At 39.5% G+C, this 14,166-nt stretch overlaps 1 protein-coding gene across 1 annotated transcript in view; it reads left to right on the top strand.

The window, feature by feature from the left end:
- Positions 1-13,847, top strand: part of ehbp1l1a (EH domain binding protein 1-like 1a) — a 42,096-nt gene extending 28,249 nt beyond the window's left edge. The window contains exons 14-29 of the mRNA XM_084404883.1: positions 361-2,876; positions 2,970-3,006; positions 3,392-3,592; positions 3,910-4,386; positions 5,045-8,185; positions 8,624-8,858; positions 8,949-9,103; positions 9,209-9,257; positions 9,350-9,874; positions 10,383-10,434; positions 10,617-10,651; positions 10,813-10,924; positions 11,402-11,501; positions 11,612-11,685; positions 12,133-12,247; positions 12,703-13,847. Of these exons, the coding sequence (XP_084261009.1) occupies positions 361-2,876; positions 2,970-3,006; positions 3,392-3,592; positions 3,910-4,386; positions 5,045-8,185; positions 8,624-8,858; positions 8,949-9,103; positions 9,209-9,257; positions 9,350-9,874; positions 10,383-10,434; positions 10,617-10,651; positions 10,813-10,924; positions 11,402-11,501; positions 11,612-11,685; positions 12,133-12,247; positions 12,703-12,793 (7,915 nt within the window). The 3' untranslated portion in view covers positions 12,794-13,847. The remainder of the gene's footprint in view (positions 1-360; positions 2,877-2,969; positions 3,007-3,391; positions 3,593-3,909; positions 4,387-5,044; positions 8,186-8,623; positions 8,859-8,948; positions 9,104-9,208; positions 9,258-9,349; positions 9,875-10,382; positions 10,435-10,616; positions 10,652-10,812; positions 10,925-11,401; positions 11,502-11,611; positions 11,686-12,132; positions 12,248-12,702) is intronic.
- Positions 13,848-14,166: the final 319 nt, after the last annotated feature.

Here is a 14,166-nt window from a genome sequence, read left to right as displayed (position 1 = left end):
ATTTATCCACTGTTCTCTTAAAGGCATAGTTCACCCCAAAAGGATAAATGCTGTTCCAAACCTGTATGAATTTCTTATTTAGTCAGTAGACCCTACATAGTTGACCCTTTCATTTTTGGGTCAACCATGCCTTTAAAATGATAAATGCATTATGGTGTGAAAACTAGGCACAGCAAACGATGTGTAGTGAAGACAATTTAGGCCTGCTGTAGTTGTCAAGCCCATCAGTTAGTTCATGAAGTGTTCAGGAGGACACGTTCATTGAAACAGTTCATTGGCTGCCAGCAAATGGAATGATGCATGCAGTCAAATTGTCTTGTATTGTCATATGACATCTGATTATATGCTTATTTTTCTCAGCTGTCAAAGCATAAGTGCTCAGATTCCACCTTCTGAAAACTACGGAGACACTCTGACTGAAAACGTGGATGTGGTTGAAGGTGTATTATGGGCAGCACAAGACGGAACAGAACAGTTTGTTGACGCTTTACAGAAAGAAGAAGAGACTACAGAAGATCACAATAGTCTGGTCCCTTCTACAGCAAAAGATCGACCTACAGGACTGCAACAAGAGCGTGTACCAAACATGGTAGATCTTCTCCCATCATGTCCACTGTTCTCAAGAGTTTTTGGATGTCCATCTACAGCGCTGTCAAGCATATGCAAAACAGACCTAATCAACTGGCCAACTGATTTAAGTATAATTTGGGATGAGCCATGTAGATCAACCAAAAATATTTTGTTTATGCCATATTTGGACAAATCCCCCTTTGAGGCAAAAATGGTGTCCCTGACATCCACATGTCCAAATGAAGCAAGAATTCCTGGCTTTGCATCTGCTAAAAGACTCTCAGAGGCCCCATGTCCATCTTGCCCAGAAACATCCATTGTTGTTGACACATCTTCACAGACCCCAGTTCCAGAAGAAAAGCATCACGAGGAGTGGCTGAGCATTGAAACATCATTATTGGAAGAACTTCCTGAGCCAAAGCAAGTTTTAGACATCGATAGCCCATTTGAGTATTTAGAAATCCCTGTAATGATGGTTGCCACAGTTCCATCTTCAACACTTAATCCTGATTTCCCATCTGCACCAAACAGTGAAGAAATAATTACTCAATCGTGTGATAAATTAGACATTCAAGAGTCTACAGTTGCTGATTCTAAACAAAGGGACGATTCCAAGCCTGCAAATGAGATATTAAACTTCATTTCTGAAAACGTTGCTCAAATTCCAGATTCTACCCCTGAAACCCAAATTGAGCCAAATATGTTGGAGCTTCTCCCATCCTGTCCATTGCTTTCTAGAATCCCTGGATGTCCATCTCTAAGGGTCCTTGAAGGCAAGGAGTGCATTAATGATCAATCAATAATCTTTAGCAATTTACTCAAAGATAGACAGACTGGTATTTTTGATCGCAGTACAGATGAAAAATACTCACAGATTATAGCTCTGGCACCAACATGCCCACAAGCATCATGTATTCCTGGCTTTCCATCTAGACCACATCCTAAGTCACAGATGGAGCTGAACATGCAAACAATTTGTCCCTCTTGCCCAAAGGTTTCAAATATAGCTGGTTGTCCGAGCATCCGGATCCCAAAGACGTCCAATTGGCCTATGAGTACAGTCATTTTGTGGTCAAGTCAATTAAAGAAACTCCCTGTTGTTTTGGATATGGACAAGAAATGCAAAGAAAATGGTCATAGAATGTATGCTCTGGCACCTACATGTCCATCAGTGGTCTGTATTCCAGGTTTTCCATCTGTGCCCGAACCAATAATGCTTTGCATGCTTCCAGCTTGCCCAGAGAAGTCAAATGTTATTGGATTTTCTTCTAAAAGAGAGCATTTAGATTGGTCTATTGACAAGGAAACATTGTGCAATGCATCTTTTAAAAAACAACCTGTTGTTCTTGTTGACAGAGTAGATTGGCTCAGTGAATTAACTAAAATAATGTTTGCATTGGCTCCAACCTGTCCATCAAAGGCAAGAATACCAGGATTTCCATATGCACCTAAGCGCAAAGCTACACTTCCTCCCAATATGGTTCATCTTCATCAGTGTGTTCCGAAGGCTTCAAGAATCATGGGATTCTCATCAATTGAGAGAATAAACACAGGAGCATGGTTTGCAGATGAAACACCCCTGTTGGAGAGGCCATTGAGAAGAACCAGATCAGAACTGCTTTTCCAGTTTAATTTAGCAACTCCATATGAAGAAATAGACAAATATATTTTGCAGAGGATGTTTACACTAGTGCCCACCTGCCCGAGAGAAGCATACATACCTGGTTTTCCCTCTCTTCCTCAGGTTAAAGTGGAGGGCTTCTATCTCAGTAAAGAACCAGACATAGTCAGCATTTTGCATTCTTGCCCAATGCTTTCTTGTATCGTAGGTGTTCCTACAGTAAAACCTATGCCCATAGAAGAGTCTCAAGAAAGGATATGGTCCGCTCAGAAGCCCATATGGGTCAAACCTCTTAAAGAAAGACCAGGTTTTTTTTTAAGTTGTACAAAGGATTATGAAGAGTATTCAAAAACAATGTTCTTGCTTACTCCTACCTGCCCTGATAAGGCCAGAAATTATGGTTTTCCATGCGGAGAAAGGCTAAAAAAAGAAGAGCATGTGATGCCATTTGTCTTGCCATCCTCTTCAGAAGCTTCATTCTCTGCAAATGATGAAATAGATTTCAATAACCTGGCCACTGAAGTGTCATGTTCTCCGGTTGAAGCAAGGCTTCCTGATTTCCCACATGCTTCTACATTTGCAGTTTGTCCATCAAGTCTACCACAAGAACACATTGAATTTGAGGCCAAATTTACTCAGTACATAGAATCAGAAAGGAGCCAATCACTGGACATAACAGGAACTGGTAAGATACCCAACATTAGAGTGAGGCTTGAACATTGAACAAAATGTATTCTCAGAAATGTTAAGATTTTTTTAAATGTATTTTTTGTTTAAGAAATAGGAAGTTTTCACAAGATGCCCTTGGTTGAAGGGTGAGTTACATAGCATGTTCTGTTGCTGCATTTGAAATAGATTAATTGTTTGATTTGTTTTACGTAAATGCAGACCACATTTCTTTTAGTAGTTATTTTACTTATATTACATTATATATTTTTTTGGCTTTATGGGAGCTGTATGCAAGCTTGTTCATGTAAAGACAACACCCATTGTGTCATTCAAAATAATCCAATAAAACATGCCTCAACATGATTTGAATTAACTGACTAATATATGACTTTCTTCACTAACACTATTATATCATCTCACTGTATGGTGTACCCTAACATTTTTTGTGTGTACATGAGACGCATGGTGCATGTGAATTGCATCACAGACCCTGCAGACTTCACTTTTAACTCGTGAACTATTCTGTATCAGTATTGAAAACCATCAGGAGAAGTTTCTTCTAGAGGAGCAACATGTCGGGGAGCATTCCACTAGTAAAACCCATGATTCCACAGAGCCAGGAGAGACTGCTCAAATGTTAGGATGGGAGGTTTTGGAGGCAGATGATTCTTCCACAGAGAAAGAAGAATCTTCTGGTCTTGTTCAGAGTATAGTTGATGTCTTTCACAGAGGGTAAGATCGAATAACATGACTGAGTGGAAACATTGAGCATGTTGGGTTGGATTTTTGTTGGAGAAAAACACTTAAAATCTATGTAGTTCAATGGTTTTTTTTTTTATGGTTTTTTTTTTAAATGTTTTGTAAGATTTATATAAATGTAATGAGAAATCAATAAAATGACTCCTAACCACATACAAATGTTTTCATTTGTTAGAGCAATTTATTTTCATTTACAGTAATATCATATTTTGCATTTTATTGTTTGGAAAACCTTTTTTTTTTTTTTTTTTTTTTTTACTTTTAACATTTTAAGTGTTGCTTTCTTTTAGTTATGAGACCGTTGCAGCAATATTGCAGCCCTCTAGCTCTGGATCGGTAACGGACGCTTTAGATCCTCTCAACAGCCTTTCATCCTCTGTGGATCTCGAGGGCAGCGGGACTCGCATAGCTAGTGGATGTTATCATTCATTGGAGGCAGCAGAGCCTGAGGTGTTCGATTCTGCTGAACCCTACATGTGGCGTTTGGTTAGTGGTTGTTCAGAAACATCACTGTCATCAAAAGAATCTGAAAGCTGGTTTGTTGAAGATGAAGAATTTTGCCTAATGAGGAAGTGGCCCCCCTTGACGGAGGCTGACCTTCATGAGATAACTAAAGAAGAGGAGGATAACACACGTGCTGACTCATTGATACAAGAGGGTACAACTTATGTTCAAGAGGAAACCTGTAATGATGAAATTGTGACAGAAAGTCAAATGTTTGAGGCATTGAGGGATGAGGTGTCAACCACAATATTTCAAGAGGAGGGGTGAGTTCATCAAGAGTGTTGCATCCCAACAACGACAGAGCCCTGCAAACAGCAGCATGGCTATATATATATATATCTTTTTTTTTTTTTTTTGCGTTTTCCTCCTCACATTTTGCAGTGAAATGGCTGTCATTAAAATTTTAAATTGTCCATGTGTTGAATTCTGCTTTTTACCCTAAAGGTGCACTGTGTCATTTTATTGCCCCTAGTGGCACACAATGGAATTGGAAAAATACTGATTGTGGCCAAATGAGTTGTCAGCCTCCAAATCATGCCATTGGCAGACAGGAACTATTTTGAAAGAGACACAGTTTTTACTTACTGTAATATCTGCACATATAACTGTGAAGAGAAAGTATTTTAGAACAACAACAACAAATAATACACTGCACCCTTAAAGACATTTGTTTGTTTAGCTAAGATTGTGATATCTGTGCTGTTATTACAAAATCTGCAACTGTTGTGACTTTAATTTACTCGTTGCATGTTGCAAAGGTATGCCATTTCTGATGGCTGTACTTTAAGCTGTGGTAATGTTGCTTGATAAAAAAGTATGTATCAGTTGGCTGTGGTTTATAAGTGTGTCATTGGAAAGCAGTATTCGTTACTGATCTCAAAACAAAAATAAATGTAGTGATACTGTATTTTTGTCCTTAAGGCCACAACATCATAAAGTCTCTCTTTTCATCCAACGGACTAAGGACGAATTGCTGGATGAAGAAAAAACACCTATGTCTTTACCGTTTTTAAAAAATTCGAATAACCCAAAGACTGTTGCAGGACAGACTGATGTTTCAACTTCAGAAGAACCTTTGTCACCAAGGAACAAGAGGCAGGATATTCTTCAAGAGAACATTCTGTTATCAACACCAGTTTCCAATCCAGCTGAAGCAAATGCTCAAAGTGACAACATCTGTGTCATAAAACAAACTGGACATAATTCTCAGAGTACTTCACACAATGTAAAGCCAGTTACAGCCCTCACCACCATCCAAAGTTCTTCAGCTACGGAAGATGAAGGTACATCTTTAGAAACGCATGTACCTGTCCCATTGTCACGGACCAAGAAACGCGAAAGTGCTTATTTTCCTGATGACACTTCAGTGGAAGAAGCAGCTGAAAATGAGTTAAAGGTATCCAAAATTGAGATTTGTTCACCAGCACCCAAAGAGAAGCCCACACCCCAAGAAATGATAGCATCATGTCATAACAACAATGGAGAAAATGTTCCCCTATTGCCTCCAAAAGTCACACAATTGTGTGCTCCTCAGAGGCGGAAGAGTAAAGCTCAAACCAGCATAAATGATGCCAATGAAGAGTTTGAAATAAAGAGCATGTTGTCTTCTGTCATCAGCAATATGTCTCAGTCTGAAGAGACAAGAGAGACCCAAGCTGGTAATGAACTGAACATGAAAGATCAGGTACAGCTGGATTTGAATGTTCCTGAGATGTCTGAAGTGAAAATGCGAATCAAATGCATTGATCTTCCAGTTCCAATGCCACGTGTGAAGAAACGTCTCAGTGGTTCTTTTACAGATGATCTTCCCTTCCCTTCATCCACACCTCCTTCTGAAGCAGATTCAGACAAGATTGCTCTCCAAACAGAAGACCATCAAGATTCAACACTGCCAGTCCCAGTGCCACGTTCAAAGAAACGTCTCAGTGGTTCTTTTCCAGATGATCTTCCAGCCCCTTCATCCACCCTTGTGTCTCAAGCAGATTCAGACAACATTGCTCTCCAAACAGAAGACCATCAAGATTCAACACTGCCAGTCCCAGTGCCACGTTCAAAGAAACGTCTCAGTGGTTCTTTTCCAGATGATCTTCCAGCCCCTTCATCCACCCTTGTGTCTCAAGCAGATTCAGACAACATTGCTCTCCAAACAGAAGACCATCAAGATTCAACACTGCCAGTCCCAGTGCCACGTTCAAAGAAACGTCTCAGTGGTTCTTTTCCAGATGATCTTCCAGCCCCTTCATCCACCCTTGTGTCTCAAGCAGATTCAGACAACATTGCTCTCCAAACAGAAGACCATCAAGATTCAACACTGCCAGTACCAGTGCCACGTTCAAAGAAACGTCTCAGTGGTTCTTTTCCAGATGATCTTCCAGCCCCTTCATCCACCCTTGTGTCTCAAGCAGATTCAGACAACATTGCTCTCCAAACAGAAGACCATCAAGATTCAACACTGCCAGTACCAGTGCCACATTCAAAGAAACGCCTCAGTGGTTCTTTTCCAGATGATCTTCCAGCCCCTTCATCCACCCTTGTGTCTCAAGCAGATTCAGACAAGATTGCTCTCCAAACAAAAGACCATCAAGATTCAACTCTGCCAGTCCCAGTGCCACGTATAAAGAAACGTCTCAGTGGTTCTTTTCCAGATGATCTCCCAGCCCCTTCATCCACCCTTGTGTCTCAAGTAGATTCAGACAATATTGCACTTCAAACAGAAGACCATCAAGATTCAACTCTGCCAGTCCCAGTGCCACGTATAAAGAAACGTCTCAGTGGTTCTTTTCCAGATGATCTCCCAGCTCCTTCATCCACCCTTGTGTCTCAAGCAGATACAGACAACATTGCTCTCCAAACAAAAGACCATCAAGATTCAACTCTGCCAGTCCCAGTGCCACGTTCAAAGAAACGTCTCAGTGGTTCTTTTCCAGATGATCTTCCAGCCCCTTCATCCACCCTTGTGTCTCAAATAGATTCAGACAATATTGTTCTCCAAACAGAAGACCATCAAGATTCAACTCTGCCAGTCCCAGTGCCACGTATAAAGAAACGTCTCAGTGGTTCTTTTCCAGATGATCTCCCAGCTCCTTCATCCACCCTTGTGTCTCAAGCAGATACAGACAACATTGCTCTCCAAACAAAAGACCATCAAGATTCAACTCTGCCAGTCCCAGTGCCACGTTCAAAGAAACGTCTCAGTGGTTCTTTTCCAGATGATCTCCCAGCTCCTTCATCCACCCTTGTGTCTCAAATAGATTCAGACAATATTGTTCTCCAAACAGAAGACCATCAAGATTCAACTCTGCCAGTCCCAGTGCCACGTATAAAGAAACGTCTCAGTGGTTCTTTTCCAGATGATCTCCCAGCCCCTTCATCCACCCTTGTGTCTCAAGCAGATTCAGACAACATTGCTCTCCAAACAAAAGACTATCAAGATTCAACTCTGCCAGTCCCAGTGCCACGTTCAAAGAAACGTCTCAGTGGTTCTTTTCCAGATGATCTCCCAGCCCCTTCATCCACCCTTGTGTCTCAAGCAGATACAGACAACATTGTTCTCCAAACAGAAGACCATCAAGATTCAACTCTCCCAGTGCCACGTGTAAAGAAACGTCTAAGTTGCTCATTTCCAGATGATCTCACTGATCCCTTGACTTGTCCACCTGCTCCTGTAGATTCTCTTAACGTAGAAGTCCTTCCTCTCTCAGACAATAAACAATGTTCCGTCGAAGTGCCCATGCAGGTGAGGGCAGAATCTGGGATAAACAGCCTTGAGGTTTCAACCACTACAATTGCAAAAGAACTAGAGATAAACAAAAAGGAGTCCGATTTAGACCTCACTGGACAGATAGTTCCTGATGTGACAGTTAACAGTGAAATACACAAGACTGGCGCTCCACTTGGTGAACATTGTGAGGAAAATGGGGAGAAGTCTCCTGTGAAAGAGCAACAAATTGAAAAAGATCAAAGTGTTGAGGAAGAAAAGCTTGCTGTACATTCTGGAGATAATGAGGTTGATTTGAGCATGGACACTTTAGATGACTCAGGCGTTGTCTTAGATGTGTCTGGGTAAGTTTTGCAGGACCGACTGTGGTCCCATTTGTAGACATTACACATGCACATTTTTATTTTCTATAAGCTGTAACTGGTCACTAGAGGTGCTCTGTCTTTTGACCAATAATTATGTTGCTTCCTCAATGTTGGGTTTTCAAAAACAATGCCAATGTATGGTTAATTTAGTCATTAAGGGTTTGACCTTTAAGTTAAACTGTTTGTCTTTGTGAAAAAATTGCAAAATGTAAATAAAATAAATGAATGTATGATAAAGATGAAGACAGTGCTTGTTTGTTTAATTTTGATGTCATGCTTTCTGAAACTAATTCTGAACTTATTTTTATGCGTGAAAGAGATGTATTTACATGAGTTGAATAGCTTTTACAATATTGGTTTATTTAGATGTAGAAATCAGCAGTTTTGTTTAATATTTCTTTTGTTTCTTTTATCTAGACAAGAAGCAGCTGAAGATTCCTCAAGTTTTCCTGTTCCAATGCCTCGCGTGAAGAAACGTTTAAGTGCCTCTTTCCCAGAAGACGTCAGCCAATCAGCCAATCAGCTTGAGGTTTCAGGAGAGGCCAATACTGAGCCCACAGTGCCTGTTCGTAATAAACGTAGAGCTGCAGCAGATGCCATGGACCTTCAGGAAAGTTTCACAGCTCACACATCGCCGACCAGTGAAATAGAGGTTGTTGGATCTACTGCTTTTTATTATGTTGATTGTTACCATTGTGATATTAATGAGCAGGTGGTTAATTTGTCCTGTGTTCAAATCCAGATTACGACCTTGGTGAATTCAAGCCAGTCTCTGTTGGAATGGTGCCAAAAGGTCACACAAGGTTACAAGGGTGTGCGAATATCAAACTTCAGCACCTCGTGGAGAAACGGCCTTGCTTTCTGTGCCGTCCTGCATCACTTTCATCCAGATAAAGTGTGGGTGTTTTAATGTGGAAGAAAGCATACATGTTAAATGGGTTATGTATATTTGATCAACTCAGTCTTATTCAATATCATGTTTGTTTGCTATTTTGTCTTTAGGAATTATGAAATGCTGGATCCGTATGACATTAAACGCAACAACAAGAAGGTGATCCACCCCTTTTAATATTGGATAATAACTTCTTTTTTTTCTCCTTGTGATCAGGAAATGGTAAAAAATAAAGATTTTTCTATTCATAGGCGTTTGATGGCTTTGCTGAACTGGGCATCTCCAGGCTGATAGAGCCCACTGACATGGTGCTGCTGGCAGTTCCCGACAGGCTCATCGTGATGACGTATCTCAACCAGATCCGCACCTGTTTCATGGGCCAGGAGCTCAGTGTCATTCAGATCGAGAAGAACAGCAGCGAGTCCAGTTATGCTGTTGGTGAAAAGAGGGAGGAAGCCGATCCCGAAGCCGCCGCTCGCTACTGTGCCGAAAGGCTTCAGAGCAGCGGACTTACTCTAGAGACCAACGGAAACTTCCCTGAAAGGGAGGGAAAGGCCGGTGCTTTGGTTCCACCTCCAAGAATGAAGAGAACGCAGGGCCTGAGCCAGGCTGGAGGTTCAGGGTCTGCACAGCCTCCGGTGGCACCACCCAGAACTCACGCCGCAAAAGCTTTTTCTCACGTCAAGGATGCAGATCTTGTAAAAAAACGCAGATCGAAGCTGCGGGGAGAGTCACTGGATGAGCCCGAACCACACGAACAGCAGAGCAGTACGGAGGTAAAACATTAAAAACATACTCTACTAGTCAAAAGTTTGAGATAAAAAAAATAAGACACTTATCCTCACCAAGACTGCATTTATTTGATCAAAAATACAAAACAATATCATGAAAATTTTTAAATAAATGTTTTATATTTGAATATATTTTAAAATGTAATCTAATCCTATGATGGCAAACCTCACATGCTTCTCCACAAATCATCAGATCAGCCTATTAGAATGATTTCTAAATGATCGTGTGATGCTAAATGATGCTGAAAATTCAGCTTTGACATCACAGGAATAAATTACATTTCAAAAGATACTGAAATGGAAAACATTTCTTTTAAATTGTAATAATATGAGAGAGATATATTTTTTTTAAGCTGGGTTCTATTATGTATAGCGTACTATATATTTTTTTCGTCTTTGTGAGTAATTATTATTCAATGATCATATAACTGGTTAATCTGTATAAACGGTATTATATTACTGAGCTGCTGTACATTATGATGTTTTTACCCAGACTGCATCAGTCCAAGCAGAAACCGAGGCAGCCAGAGGAGGTTCAGAGTCCCGTAAGATTTCACTCAGAACACACCTTTCAAAGACTTTTTTACACTGTCAAATTGATAACTTAGGCTGAACATGTTTTCTGCAGAGTGTAAGAATTTATGAACAAAATTCTGTTTTTGTATTGTAAACTATTGTGAAATGTTATTGACTATGTTCTTCTGTCTTGCTTGTATTGGAAACGTAGAAATTGTTGAAGAGGCCACTGCAGGAGACAAGCAGGTCATTCATTGATTTTCTATTTGTGACTTGATGATTAACATCAGTTGAAATATTGCCAAGTCTTACATAGTTTGGTTTATACATGTTAGCTCCAAACCAATATTTGAAAAAGTTGCATATGCATGGGTTTGAGACTTTATGATGTGCATTTCTATTTGCAGGATATCAGTCAATATGTACTTGGTGAGATGCAGGCGCTGGAGGCTGAACAGAGGCAGATAGATCGCAGAGCAGACATTGTGGAGAAGAAACTCAGAAGACTTATGGAATCTGGTTAGTCAGACAGTACAGTAGTTAGAGTGCCTAGTTTTACCAAGCAACAAATCAAAGCTCAAAAACTGTATAACTTTAAAGAAAAAACATAAATCATACTGTATATATATATATACCCAGGATTCGTTGTTAAATAGACCACAAACCTTTGAAAGGTAGTGTACACTACTGTTTAAAAGTTTGGGGTCAGTCTTTTTCTTTTTTTTTTTTTTTTTCACCAAGGATGAAAATTTGATCAAACGTGAGAGTAATGATTTCTGTTTCAAATAATTGCTGTTTATTTGAACTTTCTATTCATCAAAGGATCCTGAAAATTCCTTTTTTTGCACAATTGTTTTCAACATTGATAACAAGAAGAAACGTTTTTTTGAGCTCCAAATCAGCATATTAGCATGATTTCTCAAGACTGGAGTTAAGATGGTGAAAATTTAGCTTTGCTATCAATTTAAATGCTTTTATCATTCATGCACTTACCAGGTAGTGATCGTGTAGAAGAAGAGATACTCATCCAGGAGTGGTTTACCCTGGTCAACAAGAAGAACGCTTTGATCAGGAGACAAGACCATCTACAGTTACTGTATGTCTTTTCACACTCATTCTCAGTTACTTTGTCTGTTCCACTTTACTCATTTAGATGATGGCCTCTAAGGCATCATTTGAACATTTATCATTCCTTCTGTGTGACAGACAAGAAGAGCAAGATTTGGAGAGGAGGTTTGAGCTGCTGAAGAAAGAACTGCAAGATCTAATGGCTGTGGAAGGTAAAATGAAGAACTATATCTCTAAGAATTGGTGAACGTGATTTCACAGAGTACAACATCTTTTTTGATCCTGGAACATCATTCCAAACAACCAATCAGATTTAAGGAACAAGTTTACAGTTTCTGTCAAGTTTAGGCTTACAACCAGGGTTAGGTGCTTCTACATCAGTGTTATTCACCTATCATTTCCATATGATTTTAGGTATAAGAAATGGGTATGGATAGGATAAGGACTACATTTTCAGGCAGGAATGTTGTTTCAGGATCAACTAAATATGTTGATCCAGGAACATGTCTTACTTGGCAAAATCACTGTGTCCGGCCGAGAATATACGCATCTGCATGTTTTTATACATATTAAAGATGTTTGCCACTCATAAAGTAGTTTCATCAGTAGCATGTGGCTAAATATCTTCATTATCCATATTTTTTGTCTTTCTTTTGAAGAATGGAAGAAAACCCAGGCTCATAAAACCAGAGAGCAGCTGTTGTTGCAGGAACTGGTGTCTTTAGTCAACAAGAGGGACGAGCTTGTTCATGACATAGATGCCAAAGAGAGAGGGTGAGGTTCATTCAGATACCAACATATACTCTGTGCTTTCTGTGAATTCCTGGTCTAACTCTTCTGTGTAAAACAGCCAGAATATCAGAGTTTTACAGGGTTAGTTCACCCCAAAATGAATTACTCGCCCTCAAGCCATCGTATGTGTATATGACTTTCTTCTTTCAGCCAAAAACAGGTTATATAAAAAAAAATATCCTGGCTCTTCCCAGGTTTATAATGGGAGTGAGTAGCCCCTGAGATTTTGAAGCCTGTAAAAATGCATTCCCTCCATCATAAAAGTAATCCATACGGCTCCAGGGGGTTAATAAAGGCCTTCTGAAGCGAAGTGAGATGTTTTTGTAAGAAAAATATCCATAGATGTAACTTTATAAACTATAATCACTGGCTTCCGTTAACGGCGGTACGCGGGTCTAGTCTGACTTATTCTCATTCTTTCTTTTTCTCTCCTCAAGGGCTCTTGAAGAGGACGAGAGGTTGGAGAGAGGTCTAGAAATGAGACGCAGGAAGTATGGAAGTCGGAAGGAGAAGTGTGTGTTACAGTGAGGGATGCGGTGCACCTGCTTTTATACAGGACTGTCCCTTTAAACACTGAGCTGATGGACTATTGAGGTGTGTGTGGACCAGACATTACAATATATGACTAGATTCATCTTCAGTCCTCATGTTGAAAAGTTTGAGCAGCACGAATGCTCATTTCAGATAAATTACGAGTTGTTTTCTTTTAGAGACATTTTAGTCTCAGAACATTTAGTTTGAAATAGTTAAATAGAGAGTTGGTCAATAGTGTTCTGACAACACTTATTGTTTTACGTTTTCAGTAAAAAATAATATAGTACATGTGGCCTTTGCAGTGTTATTTACTTCATTATTTAACTTAAAGATATCTCATGTCAAACTAGGTAAAATATTATAAGTTTGCAGAGTTTGAAAGAAGGATCAGGCAATATTAACGAGGAGATTTCATTCTGTTATGCAAGTCATATGTTTAAATAACCTAAAATGCAGCAAAAATAAATAAATAAATGTCGACAACACAGACAACATTTGGCACAAAATTTCTCCATATATTGCCTGAGATGATCCCTCACCGAATACTGTTACAGGAGTTGCCTGTTCTATTTTAAGAAGCCTATAATATCATAGGACAAGTATGCATAAATGCATAGAATCGTTCAAAGAGAGTGTGTGCATGCACTTTGAGTGTTAGAATTTTGTTTTAAAGTATCTGAATGAAAAAAGTCATTTTTGGGATTATAATTATGTAACATCATCTTTCATCCATGAATGGTACAGAATGCAGAAGCAGATGTACTCTCAGCAGTGAATAACCACTTCACAAGAATTTCTCCCTTAAAGTGTGTGTGTGTGTGTGTGTGGGTGTGGGTGTGATGGTTATTTCTGAGTGACTGGTTGTTTTAGAGATTTTTCAGCTCTTTGCATTGATATTATCTTTGGCCCTGTTTACACCTTGTTTGAAATGTTATAATTTGATGTTATTTGTATTGGGTTGCACAGTGAATTGCTTTTGAAAAGTCCTGATGTCAGCTAATACAATACAGTTGACATGTCTTTGGGAAATAAAATCGTTTTAAGATTCTTTTGCATCCCAAACTTGGTTGTGATTGAGCAAAACATCTATGAACAAAAGCAGTCTACATGTTTACAAGTATTCTGCAGTTTAGTTTTAAGGGAAGCATGCGGTCATCATCAGTACGTGCAGAAGTTCCTAAGACTCCCGTCGGCTCTGGATTCCAAGTAACAGAAAGTGCAGAACAGAGGTTTCACTTCATAATCAAAGGCGAGTTCTCTAAAACTCTATATAAATACTATCATAGCAAAAGTCAATATGATTTATTTTTTAGACGGTGATTCATTCGCGCGTGCGCTCATGTTAACTCTGAACTGAAACTTTCGAC

This window comes from Rutilus rutilus (assembly GCF_951802725.1).
Source record: "Rutilus rutilus genome assembly, chromosome: 3".
NCBI classification, from domain to species: Eukaryota; Metazoa; Chordata; class Actinopteri; order Cypriniformes; family Leuciscidae; genus Rutilus; species Rutilus rutilus.
The sequence above is the reverse complement of the archived record's forward strand: the minus strand, read 5'-3'. Positions and strand labels throughout refer to the sequence as shown.